This window comes from Eumetopias jubatus, unplaced genomic scaffold (assembly GCF_037043125.1).
Source record: "Eumetopias jubatus isolate StellerSeaLion01/CBP00866 unplaced genomic scaffold, mEumJub1_p1.0 scaffold_13, whole genome shotgun sequence".
Classification (NCBI taxonomy): Eukaryota; Metazoa; Chordata; class Mammalia; order Carnivora; family Otariidae; genus Eumetopias; species Eumetopias jubatus.
The window spans coordinates 53,261,050-53,273,221 of record NW_028274819.1 but is presented as its reverse complement, the minus strand read 5'-3'; the positions used below and the strand labels follow the sequence as shown (position 1 = coordinate 53,273,221).

Below are 12,172 nucleotides of genomic sequence, written 5' to 3'. Positions count from 1 at the left end.
AACAGAATCTCCTCCAGAGCCTCTGAAGGGAGCATGGTCCTCGCAACATGTTCATTTTGGGCTTCTGGCTTCCAGAACTATGAGAATAAATTTTTTTTTTTAAATATGGAACGCTTCATGAATTTCCGTGTCATCCTTGCACAGGGGCCAGGCTAATCTCTGTATTGTTTCAGTTTTAGTATATGTGCTGCCGAAGTGAGCACAGATTTTTATTATTTTAAGCCACCAAATTTATGGTAATTTGTTATACCAGCCATAGGAAACTATACTCTGTTTTAATGTGTTTTTTTTTTAAGATTTTATTTTACTTTATTTTTTAGATTTTTTATTTGAGAGAGAGAGAACAAGCTGGGGGGAGGGGCAGAGGGAGCAGGAGAAGCAGACTCCTCGCTGAGCGGGGAGCCCCACGTGGGGCTTGATCCCGGGACCCCAGGATCACAACCCGAGCTGAAGGCAGACACTTAACCAGCTGAGCTCCAGGCACCTCAAGATTTTATTTTTGAGTAATCTCTACACCCAACATGGGATTTGAACTTATAACCTTGAGATCAAGAGTCTCATGCTCCACCGACTGAGCCAGCCAGATGCCCCTTTATTTTAATGTTTTATATGGAACTAGTCATTGGTAAAAGCGACTTAAGAAGAATTCTAACTGTAGTAGTTTTCTTTTGCTAAATTTAGTAGATAAAAACAACATACATTATCTTCATTTCCTTGAGTCGGGTCCAGGCTTGCCTCAGCTACGTTGTTTTCTTTGGGTCTCACAAGGTTATAGTCAGGGTGTTGATAGAGGCTGCAGTCTCCTCTGAGGCTCAGAGTCCTCTTCCAAGCTCACCTGGTTTTTGGCAGAATTCATTTGTTTGTACCTGTAGAACTCATGACATCGTGCTTCTTCAAAGCCAGTAGGAGGGAGAGTCTCTCATTTCAAGAAGGCCCAGTCCAGTTGCTCTTTGAGGGTTTTCATCTGATAAGTCAGGTACACTCAGGATATCCTATCTGTCTTTTGTGTAACTGAAAATTAACTGATTTGTAGCCTTAATTACATCTGCAGAAACTTTTCATCTTTGCCATAATTATGTAAGTGACATCCATCATATTCCCAGGTCTTGTCCACACTCAGGAGGAGGACATTACACATGGCCTGTGCACCAGGGGGTGAGAAGCTGGGAACTGTCTTAGAATTCTGCTTTCCACACTGCCTTTATTATTGGTAGTATGAGTCTCTTCTGTGTAAAATAAAATGTTATGTTATTTTTAGTCCTAATGTTCCTGTTGATATTTAGGAAATCTGATATCCAGTGGTTTGAAAATAGGTGTTTAATAGCTAAGTAAATAGATCAAGGCAATTAAAGATGAAATTAGAGTAACATTTTTACTGTACAAAAAGAGAATGCATCTCAGCAACATACTTACATGAATGTTAGGATTTCCTGGTTTGTAGATATGATATGAATCCTCTGAGGGCTCACATCAGGGACATGGGGAAGAGATAAGCCAGGTTTCTTAGGCTACCTTTAACCAATATGACTGCATGAAAGTTTGTCCAGGGAAATCTCTGGACCTTGTGTTCCTCACACGGTTCTACTAGAAGACATTTGTTGGGTTGTGGGGAATGGCAGTTAGTCATTTGGTTTTTGTCATTGTTTTAAATTGTTATAGAGTGATTTGTCATAAGCTTGCATTGTTTATTCCCTAGATCCTCCAGTATGATATGTGGAATGTTACTCCCACAGACCTGTGGGACTGGAAACTTCTCAAGGAGAAGATTGCAAAGTAAGCGAAGAGATGTAAGGTAGTTTTGAAGTAAGGAGGGTTTAGGTTCTCATTCTGGCTTTCAGAAGTTAGGTATGTTATTTTAACTTCTGAAACTCATTTTTTCTCTTTTAACTGGGGCTAAAATGACCTATCGACTGAACTATTTTTGTAAAAATACTTTGTAAGATAATATATGAATAGTAACCTACAAATTGATTGGTGCAATGAAAGCATTTTAATAAATGGTAGGTATTATCAGTTGATCTTGTTTTAGGGGCTTAACTACCTGGATTAAGCAATTCTTTTTCTCATTAAACTTCATATTTCCGAGTGTGCTTGCTTTTTAAAAGTTTTTCACTTTTATTTATTGCTTAACTCCCTTGGGCACCTAAATGGCTTTTGCTGAATTGGTTGTCATCAGAGTAAGTTAGGGATTTGGAAGAGCTTTTGGAGGGTAATATGTTAAACTGTGAAAGAAAAATGTAAAACTTGAGGTTTTTAAGGCCTTTCAAACTAATAAAAGATTTAAGGGCAGGTAGCATGTTTTGCTTAATGAATAATAAAACAAGATGTTTTCACTTTCTTCATGAGCCTGTTGTCTCTGGGTTAATGCATATGCAGAGTGTTTAATGTTTACAGAAGGAAGCAGTAGCTTTAAAATACTCTTTAAAAAATATCTATTTACCTTAAAATTGTTTTATTACTTAATAATACATGTTAGAACATTTTGGAAAACGTATGTGTGAAAGGGAGTAAAATGAAATTATCCCAATACCACCTCCTAAAAATCTGTATCTTTTTTTCTTTCATCTTTCAGACTTTCTTCTGAATGTGTGTGCCTGGGTACATTTATATGCAAATTCAACTTTTACAAAAATGGACATGTATTTTATTTATTTATTTTTTTTCTCAAAATACTGTGGATATTTTTCTATACATAACTTTTTAAAATTTCAAAATTAATACATGAATAGCAAAGTTCAAATACAGAAACAAAATGGAAGGTGAAAGTCCTTCTTTATACCTCTTCTGCCAACCACTTGTTCCACAAAACAAATACAAACCAACTTATTCCTTTTACCAGAGATAACCATTGTTAATGGTGTGTATTTTTCTAGACCTTTTTCAGTACATTTGCAGATGCACACAGTTTTGTTACAAAAATATGATCAAACTTGACATATTCTAAGATTTATTTTGGACATCTTTCTCTTAGTACATGCAGATCTACCTAATGTTTTTAATGATTACAGACAATTCCATAGTTTGGTGTGTCTTTTATATACATGGCTTTTCAAAACGTTTTCCTATCTTTGGACAGGAAATCACTGTCCACTTTGCTGAGGAAGTAAGACATGAAGTTGGTTGGTGGTTTTCTTGATGCCTCAAAACTAGAAAGTGACAAAGTGAGATTAAGATCCCGGTTGTACAGATTCCATTAGGATATGAAGCTTTAAGCTAAGTACTGTATAAATCCAAAGGTATAGAATATAGGAAAGACCAAACTCTTGGTGTTTGAGAAACTTAAGACTAAGTAAGGTGAAACATGTAAGCACAAGTAAAGTATACATAAAGGTACAGGTCATAGAAAATGTTTGCAGAAGAAATACTTATATTTGGCTTTTGTATTTAATATTTTCTGCCTGGTCGGGAAAGATGTTCTAGAGTGGGCATCTCTTAGGCTGAGCTTTGAAGGACGAGCTAAGGGCAGTTTGAAGATTTCTCAGTGTTCAGATAGTATATTCTTCCTTAAGCACTCTCTAGATGTCAGATTCTGACCACTTTCACATCATTATGTTTCCTGAAAGGGCTTAGCACAGTGATCCTAGAGCACGTAGAAAAGAATGAGGGTTGAATGAATGTACCCTGATACAGGTGGGGACTCTTCAGCAGCCATTCTATTATTTCTTTGGGCAAGCTAGTGTATCAGGTGCTAATAAGTCAAGGCATGAGAAGAATCGCCAGCAGTAAAATTGTGCTAATTTTGTTTAGGAGTCAGGCATTTAGGAGAGGGGCGAGCTATACCATTCATACTGTGAGTTGCATCTCTATAGGGGTTAAATTCAAAAGTCATGGGGCGCCTGGGTGGCTCAGTCGTTAAGCGTCTGCCTTCGGCTCGGGTCATGAGTCCAGGTCCTGGGATCGAGCCCCACATTGGGCTCCCTGCTCGGTGGGAGGCCTGCTTCTCCCTCTCCCACTCCCACTGCTTGTGTTCCCTCTCTCGCTGTGTCTCTCTCTGTCAAACAAATAAAATCTTAAAAAAAAAAATTCAAAAGTCATTATGTGAGTCTAATGCATGTATGATGTCACTCATAGCATCTGCATTTACTGCAGTGACTTGAAGTAGCTGGTTTCCTGTCAGATTGTAGTTTTAGTACCAGCACCTAATAATCTCCTTTTCTTTAGGTATGGTATAAGAAACAGTTTACTTATTGCCCCGATGCCTACTGCTTCAACTGCTCAGATTCTGGGAAATAATGAGTCCATTGAACCTTATACCAGCAACATCTATACTCGCAGAGTCTTGTCAGGAGAATTTCAGGTGAGAAGATCACAACTAGACCTACAGGAAAGCTTGCAAAAGCCTGTTGTTGGGAGTAAATGCCAACTCATATTTAGTATGTCCCTTTTGCTTAGTATGGGGGCAAAGCTTTGATAAAGTGAGTCCACTTCATCTCCAATATTATTCTAAGTTATTTAATAATAGATATTTAACAAATATCTGTTAAAAGAATGATTGAGGGGTGCCTGGGTAGATCAGTCGTGAAGCGTCTGCCTTCAGCTCGGGTCATGATCTCAGGGTCCTGGGATCGAGCCGACATCGGGCTCCCTGCTCCGCGGGAAGCCTGCTTCTCCCTCTCCCACTCCCCCTGCTTATGTTCCCTCTCTCTCTGTGTCCCCTCTCTCTGTCAAGTAAATAAATAAAATCTTTAAAAAAAAAATGAGTGAATGATTGAGGGTCAGGTACGAAAGTAGCTTGTTGATATTAGAGTTCACATGATATTTAACCATTCTGTAATCATAATGATGTGTACTATGACCTCAGATGCTTAAGTTGATGATACTCAAGATGTATATACAGTGAAACTCAAGATGTATATAGAAGCAAGAAGTATATGGAACCATGACAATAATTCTCAACGTGGTTTACAAATTAGAATATCTGGTGGTAGGACCAGTGTTTTTTTAAAGTTCCCAGGTAATTCTAATGTGCAGCTAGGGTTGAGAACCACTAATTTAAAAGACTTTTATTTGCGAATTTCCAGATTACCTGAAATAAATTTCTGTAAGGTTTGGAGTAGATACATTTCTAATTTTTCTTCTTAAGTATTTATTGTATCCTTACTTAGGGGGGAAAAAGAAGTAATCCACATAGATTTACCCATCTTACCTTTCTTCCTGTTCCACTGCCATTATTCTTAAACTTCTTAACTGATCTCCCTGCTTTTCATTTTTGTAAAAATCATGTTTCTTGAATCACAGATCAAGAATTTAAAGGAATATAACTTGTTTGGTAGGATGGGCCTCTCAGTCTTATAAAATAATAGAATTTACCAACTAATTTAATGTTAAATACTTCTTCAGTGATCTTACTTATTTTAAGCTCAGGCCTGTGATCCTGTTTAGGCTCTGTCATTCTTTTTTATTCCTTGACATCTTTTTTGCTTTTCTGTTCAGATTGTAAATCCTCACTTACTGAAGGATCTTACTGAGCGGGGCTTGTGGAATGAAGAGATGAAAAATCAGATTATTGCATGCAATGGTTCTATCCAGGTACAGAATGAAAATCACGTGTGCTCTTTAGAAGCTAAGTTGGACATTGGTACCTTCTCACTTACCCCATGCAGTGGAGAGAAAGGTTATTCACTGTGGTCATATGGGCTTATGTTAACCTCTACATTGTTGTGCTGGAGTTACATACATTTTCACATAGCTAGGCTTTACCGTCTTGTTTGTGCAATAATATGAAGCAGTAGTTTCTGACTTTTCTGTGCATTAGAACCAGTTGGGGAGCTTTTAAAATTCTGAAGCTTAGGTTGTACCCCATAACAGTCAAATTAGAATGTCTGGAAATGGGAGCCAGGCATTAGTATTTTTTTAAATACCCCCTAGGTATTTAAAATTCCAAAATGCATTAAAGTTTGGGGACCACTGATACAAAGTGTGAAATACAACCCACTATTCAAATTAAGTCAAACTTAATTAAAAAGTATGGTGGAGACTGAGGACTCCAAAGTCCAAAAAACAGAGTGACAGATAGTGTTTAACAATAAAATATTTGCAGCCTAGAATCAAGAAGTATTTATATTTGTAGATGGAGGCCTCTGTCTAAACATTTGTCTCCCTGCCAACACAGATAAGGATTTCTGTAACATTTCTATATTTGTTGGCAGAAATTGTAGCATTAGCTAGTCTGTATGTTTTGATGCAAATTAACCCTAGATCTAAGAAAACATTATTTCTATTAACTCCAAAAGGGGTTTGTTTCATTGCTTCCCTTGATTGTTTGCCTGTGAGTTACAGCCCTGATTACTTGTGTTTTCTGTAAAATTCAGGGGTCATTTATTGCTGCTTAATAAATTATTATTAAGTACCTTTAGAACAATGAATGTTTTGGCTATAATCCAAATAGAAATGGATCTTAAAGTCATTACCACTAGCCAGATATTTTGTTGGTTAAATGGAGTTTTGTTGAACGTTCTAAGCCAGAGGTGAGCAGTCTTCGGAAACTTGATAAGGATCATATTGTCTGATGATTATACAGTCAGACCTGGCAGGAAATAGAACTAAGGCCAGACCCTTGTGTCATTAATTACGTTAATTGTCCTGATTTCTTCAGCCAGCCTGCAATAAACATTTGTTTTTATTTCTTCAGAGCATACCCGAAATTCCTGATGACCTGAAGCAACTTTATAAGACTGTGTGGGAAATTTCACAGAAAACCGTTCTTAAGATGGCAGCTGAAAGAGGTGCTTTCATTGATCAAAGCCAATCTTTGAACATCCACATCGCTGAGCCTAACTATGGCAAACTCACCAGTATGCATTTCTACGGCTGGAAGCAGGTTGGTGGAGGAAATCAAGGAAGTTGGGATATTTTGGAATTGGAACGGTTTTATATTCTAGCTACCTATTAAATATTGCCACCTAGCAGTTCTTTCACTTCAGCCCCAATATGTTAAAACCAAATCATGGTTTTTGTACCAGATCAAGCTCTCACTTCGGATTTTCTTGTTTATTTTAGGATTATTTCATTCTTAGGTTTGAAACCTTGGAGTTACCTACAACTCTCCCCTTATTCTCCATACAAACACTCACCAAATTGTGGTGGTTGTTCCTTTGTACTGTTTCTTGAATATCTTTCTTCCTGTTCCACTGCCATTATTCTTAAACTTCTTAACTGATCTCCCTGCTTCTAGTGTCTGCTCTAGGCTGTCTTGTGCACTGCTGCTGTTTCTAAAATAAAGCTTTTACATGTGTCAACCCACTATTCAAAAACATCCTTTGTTTCCCCACTTTAACGATATACAGTGTAAGAGCCAGTTACTTCTCATTGCCAACTGTAAAGTCCTGTGATTCTGGATTCTATCCTTATTACCTGGCAATCTTCTGGGTATTTATATAGATTTACAGTTTTTTTTTTTTTTTTTTTTAATTTAAGAGGCATTTATTGACCACATACTGTGTGCCAAGACTGGGGATCCTGAATAGAAGATGATCCTTATCCTTGAAGTAGTCACCATCTGTTCCTTACAGAGACACAATCTAGCTCCATAAATAGTTATAAGACAGACATGTTTTAGGCAGACTTGGAAGTTATACACATCAAAACAAGAAAAGACTAAAGAACAAAAATATTTGACATTTCCAAAGAGGTAAGCTTTTTTAGTGGCAAAAGGAACACAGCATACTGTCTGACTCTACCTGTTTAAGCATTTCTGAGAAGGCTTCCTAGAGGAGTTGGAGTTTCAGGTTTAGAAACAGTCTGACTTGGTTTATGGAAATGTATTTTAAACATTGGTCTCGAACGCCTAGTGTTCTTACAATTTCTAATAGTTGTATTTGCTTCCTTTGTAGGGTTTGAAGACTGGGATGTATTACTTAAGGACACGACCAGCAGCAAATCCAATCCAGTTCACTCTAAATAAAGAGAAGCTGAAAGATAAGGAGAAGGCAACAAAAGAAGAAGAAGAGAAGGAGAGGAACACAGCAGCCATGGTGTGCTCTCTGGAGAACAGAGAGGAATGTCTGATGTGTGGGTCCTGAGGAAAGGCTTAGAAGAGACCAGCACTTCTTCACAGCCAAACTACTTCTTGAGCATAGATAGGTGTAGTAGGTTTGCTTGAAGTGCTAAGGCTTTGCTGGACCTTAATGCAGCAAAAGGATTGGTCAGTTTAAAGTACTGTTTCTGTATAGTGTGAAAGTATTAATTTTTTAAATTGATATCTTGGGAATCAAAGTAGAAGTTTTAGGAGTGCAAAAGAAGTCACCATGCAAATAGGGAGAGTGATTGAGAAGGGTTTCATTGCTCACATGGCACCCTTTTCTGGTGACCTCAGTTTTCGTAAGGCACTTTGTTTTGCTGCTTTGACTAGTGGGTCCATAGATACAAAACTGAGTCAATCTGTGAGAAGTGCTGACAGGACCTTTATCTGGATAAGGTCCTATAGGTCATTCTGAAATAAACATTTCTAAGTGACTGTGTGAGACCAAATTTGTCATTTATTTTCATACAGAGGTTAAATTTGAAAAAAACATTTTCTGTTCTTTGAGAGTTTAGGGAAAAAATTTTAAGAAAAATTACCTAGATGCTGTGCAGAATTCTGATTTTAACATATGCCTCTTTCCTCTTTTTATTGTAAAATATATATAACATAAATATTAACCATTTTACCCACTTGAAAGCATATAATTTAGTGGCATGAAGTACATATACAATCTACAACCATCACCACTACCTATTTCCAGACGTTTTTTATCATCCCACACAGAAACTCTAAAATAATAACTCCTTATTCCCTTCTCTTAATCCCTGGTAATCTCTGTTCTCCTTTTTGTCTTTCAAGTTACTTATTCTAGGTACCTCATATAAATGAAATACTATAATATGTGACCTTCTGTGTCTGGCTTACTTCACTTAACATGTTTTCAAGGTTCATCCATGTAGCATATAGCAGAATTTAATTCCTCTTAAAGATTGAGTAATATTCCATTGTAGTATATATCACGTTTTGTCTAGCCATTCATATGTCAGCGGACATTGGGGTTATTCTCACCTGTTGGCTATTGTGAATAATGCTGCTGTGAACATTGATGCACAAGTATCTGTTTGAATTACTGTTTTCGGTTTTTGGGGTGTATACCTAGAAGTGGAATTGTGGGAATATATCATAATTCTTTGTTTAACTTTTTGAGGAACTGCCAAACTTTTCTATTGGAGTTGCACCATTTTACATTCCTACCAGTAGTGCACGAGAGTTCCAGTTACTCCACATCCTTGCCAACAATTGTTAGTTTTTTGTATTTTTGATAATAGCCATCCTAATGGCTTTTGACAGTTTGATTTTTATGTATCTTGGTGTGGATCTCTGAGTTTATCCTCCTTGATGTTTGTTGAGCTGCTTGAATCAGTAGATTGACATCTTTCATTAAATTTGGGAAGTTTTCAGCCATTATTTCTTCAGATAATCTTTTTGCCCCTTTCTTTCTTTTCCTTCTGGGACTCCATAATGCATCTTTTGGTCCACTGCTTGTGTCCCACAGGTCCCTTAGAGTTCATTCACTTTTCTTAATTCTTTTTTTTTCCTTAGACTCAATAATTTCAACTGTGCTATCATCATGGTCATTGATTTTCCTTCACGCTCACATCTGTTGAGCCCCTTTAATGAATTTTTTATCTCAGTTATTCTTTCCAGCTCTAAAATTTGTTTCCCTTGACCAATTTCTCTTAGTTGATATTCTGATTTTAATACATTGTTTTTCTGATTTCCTTTACTTATTTGTCCATGTTTTCCTTTAGCTCTTTAAGCATATTTAAGACAGTTGTTTTAATATCTTTGTATAGTAAGTCTGATGGCTGGGCATCCTCAGGGATGTTTTCTATCAATTTTTGTTGTTCCTTTGAATGAGCTATGTTTTCCTGTTTCTTTGTAATGCCTGTGATTTTTTGGTTGAAATATTCTGTTTGAGACTTCCAAACTGCTTTTTCAGAGACTATTCCCTAGTGCATATGATCACTGAAGTCTCTGTACCTTTAGTGCATATTCATTTTATGTTTTGACAGATTTCCTTGAGTTTCAGGAGCTCTCTGTTGGTGCAGATTGGCTCTGTGCTAGGGCACTTTTTCCACATGTGACGAGGCTTGCGCTGAGCCTAGGCATCTGTGATGGTTAATTTTATGTGCCAACTGGCTAGGCCATGGTACACAGGTATTTCGTCAAACACTAGCCTAGGTACTGCTGTGAAGATATTTTTTTTAGTTGGAATTAACATTTAAGTCTGAAGACTTTGAGTAAATCAGATTACCCTCCATAATGTGAGTTTCCTCATCCAATCAGTTGAAGGCCTTAAGAAAGATTGAGGTCCCCTAAGAAGGACTTCTGCCTTCAGACTGCCTTTGGACTTGAGCTACAATATCATTTCTTCTCTGGGTCTCCAGCATGCTAACCTGCTCTGCCAACTTCAGATTTGCTAGTTCCACAATTATGTGAGACAATTACTTAAAATCTCTCTCGCCCTCTCCCCTTCCCTCTTTCCCACCTAACCTCCTTTACCAACCCCTCCCGTTGGTTTTTGTCATTGGTTTTGTTTTCTCTAGAGAATAAGAACCCTGACTGATACAGATTTTGGTACCAAAAGTGGTTCTAGAGGAATAGAATCTTCAGTAAGAGTCTTCTGAATTGGTTCGGGAGTTTCTGGAATTGGTTCTATAATCTGATTAGATTTAAAGGCACTAATGACTATTTCCAGTAGTAAAGGGAGTACTGATAGTTTATGGTGTGATGTGGTAATAGAGACACTCAAAATACCATCATTGGGTACTCCTAATCAAACACTAAGAGGCAAGGTTCTGGGTGATTGTGTATATGTTCTGCCTCAGAGGTATATCAGCTCTCTAGCCTTATGTCATAATTTAGTTCATCTTGATCACCTTTCTACAATATATGACCCTGTTAGGGTACATTGATGACCTGCTAATTGGACCTAAAAATTAGCAACTACTCTAGACTTATTGGTAGAACGTTTGTGTTTCAGAGGGTGGGAAATAGGACAAAAATTCGGGGGCCTTCTATCTCTGAAATTTCAAGGGCTCCAATGGTATGAGACATGTTGAGATGTTCCTTCTATGGTGAAAGATAAATTGTTGCATCTGGCTCCTCTTACAACCAAAGGACAGGCACAATGCCTAGTGAGCCTCTGGATTTTGGAGGCAGCATGGCAACATATTCCTCATTTGGATGTGCTACTCTGGCCTCTATCAAATAACCTGAAAAGCTACTAGTTTTGAGTGGGGCTTGGAACAAGAGAAGGCTCTGCAACAGGCCTAGGCTGCCACACAAGCTGCCCTGCCCGCATATGATCCAGCAGGTCTACGGTGTTGAGGTGGCAGATAAGGATGCTGTTTGGAGCCTCTCAGAGGCTCTTAGGATTTTGGAGCAAAGCCCTGCCATCCTCTTGATAACTACTCACTTTTTGAGAAACATCTTTTGGCTTGCTACTCAGTAGAGTCCGAATGCTTCACCATGGACCACTAAGCAACCTGAGCTGCCCATCATGAACTGGGTGCTGTTTGACCCACCAAGCCATAAAGTTGGGCATTCACAACAGCATTCCATCATCAAATGGTATACACGTTGAAGTGGTATATACAAGATTTGGCTCAAGAGGCCCTGGAAGCACACATAAGTTACTGAAGAAGTGGCCCAAATGCCCATGGTCCTCACTCCCATTACACCTCTCCCAGCCTGCACCTGTGGCCTCATGGGGAGTTCCCTATGATCAGTAAATAGAAGGAGAGAAAACTCAGGCCTGGTTTACACATGGCTCCACACAGTATGCAGGCACCATAACCCCTTTTAGGGAAATCCCTGAAGGACGTTCTATTCCACTGACAGTTGTGGAAGTCTTTTAAGTAGGGAGTAACTTTTAGGTAGCTCACACAGGCTGCCATGAGAAGAGGGGCCTAACCTATGGGTTTGGGTCAGACTTAAATACCCTATTGGTCTAGTCGGGTTTTTGGGTCAGACTGGGCCCCAGGAGAAGACCTGGTCTGGGTCTCTGTCAGACTAAGTGGCCCTGGGCAGGACCTGACCTGTTTGTGTGGCCCTAGTTGGATACTTGGGGTAGGCCTGACCTGTGTGCTTGTGTCAGATTGGGGGTATCAGGCCTGGGGCCTCACCTGTGTTTGCGACTGACTG

General features: G+C 38.4%; 1 protein-coding gene and 1 non-coding gene across 2 annotated transcripts in view; one reads left to right on the top strand and one right to left on the bottom strand.

The window, feature by feature from the left end:
• Positions 1-8,454, top strand: part of RRM1 (ribonucleotide reductase catalytic subunit M1) — a 36,679-nt gene extending 28,225 nt beyond the window's left edge. The window contains exons 15-19 of the mRNA XM_028115950.2: positions 1,697-1,773; positions 4,162-4,297; positions 5,434-5,529; positions 6,632-6,820; positions 7,833-8,454. Of these exons, the coding sequence (XP_027971751.1) occupies positions 1,697-1,773; positions 4,162-4,297; positions 5,434-5,529; positions 6,632-6,820; positions 7,833-8,021 (687 nt within the window). The 3' untranslated portion in view covers positions 8,022-8,454. The remainder of the gene's footprint in view (positions 1-1,696; positions 1,774-4,161; positions 4,298-5,433; positions 5,530-6,631; positions 6,821-7,832) is intronic.
• On the bottom strand, positions 100-203 carry LOC114218822 (U6 spliceosomal RNA). The gene has a single exon (XR_003611244.1). It is a non-coding gene; the product is annotated as a U6 spliceosomal RNA (small nuclear RNA).
• Positions 8,455-12,172: the final 3,718 nt, after the last annotated feature.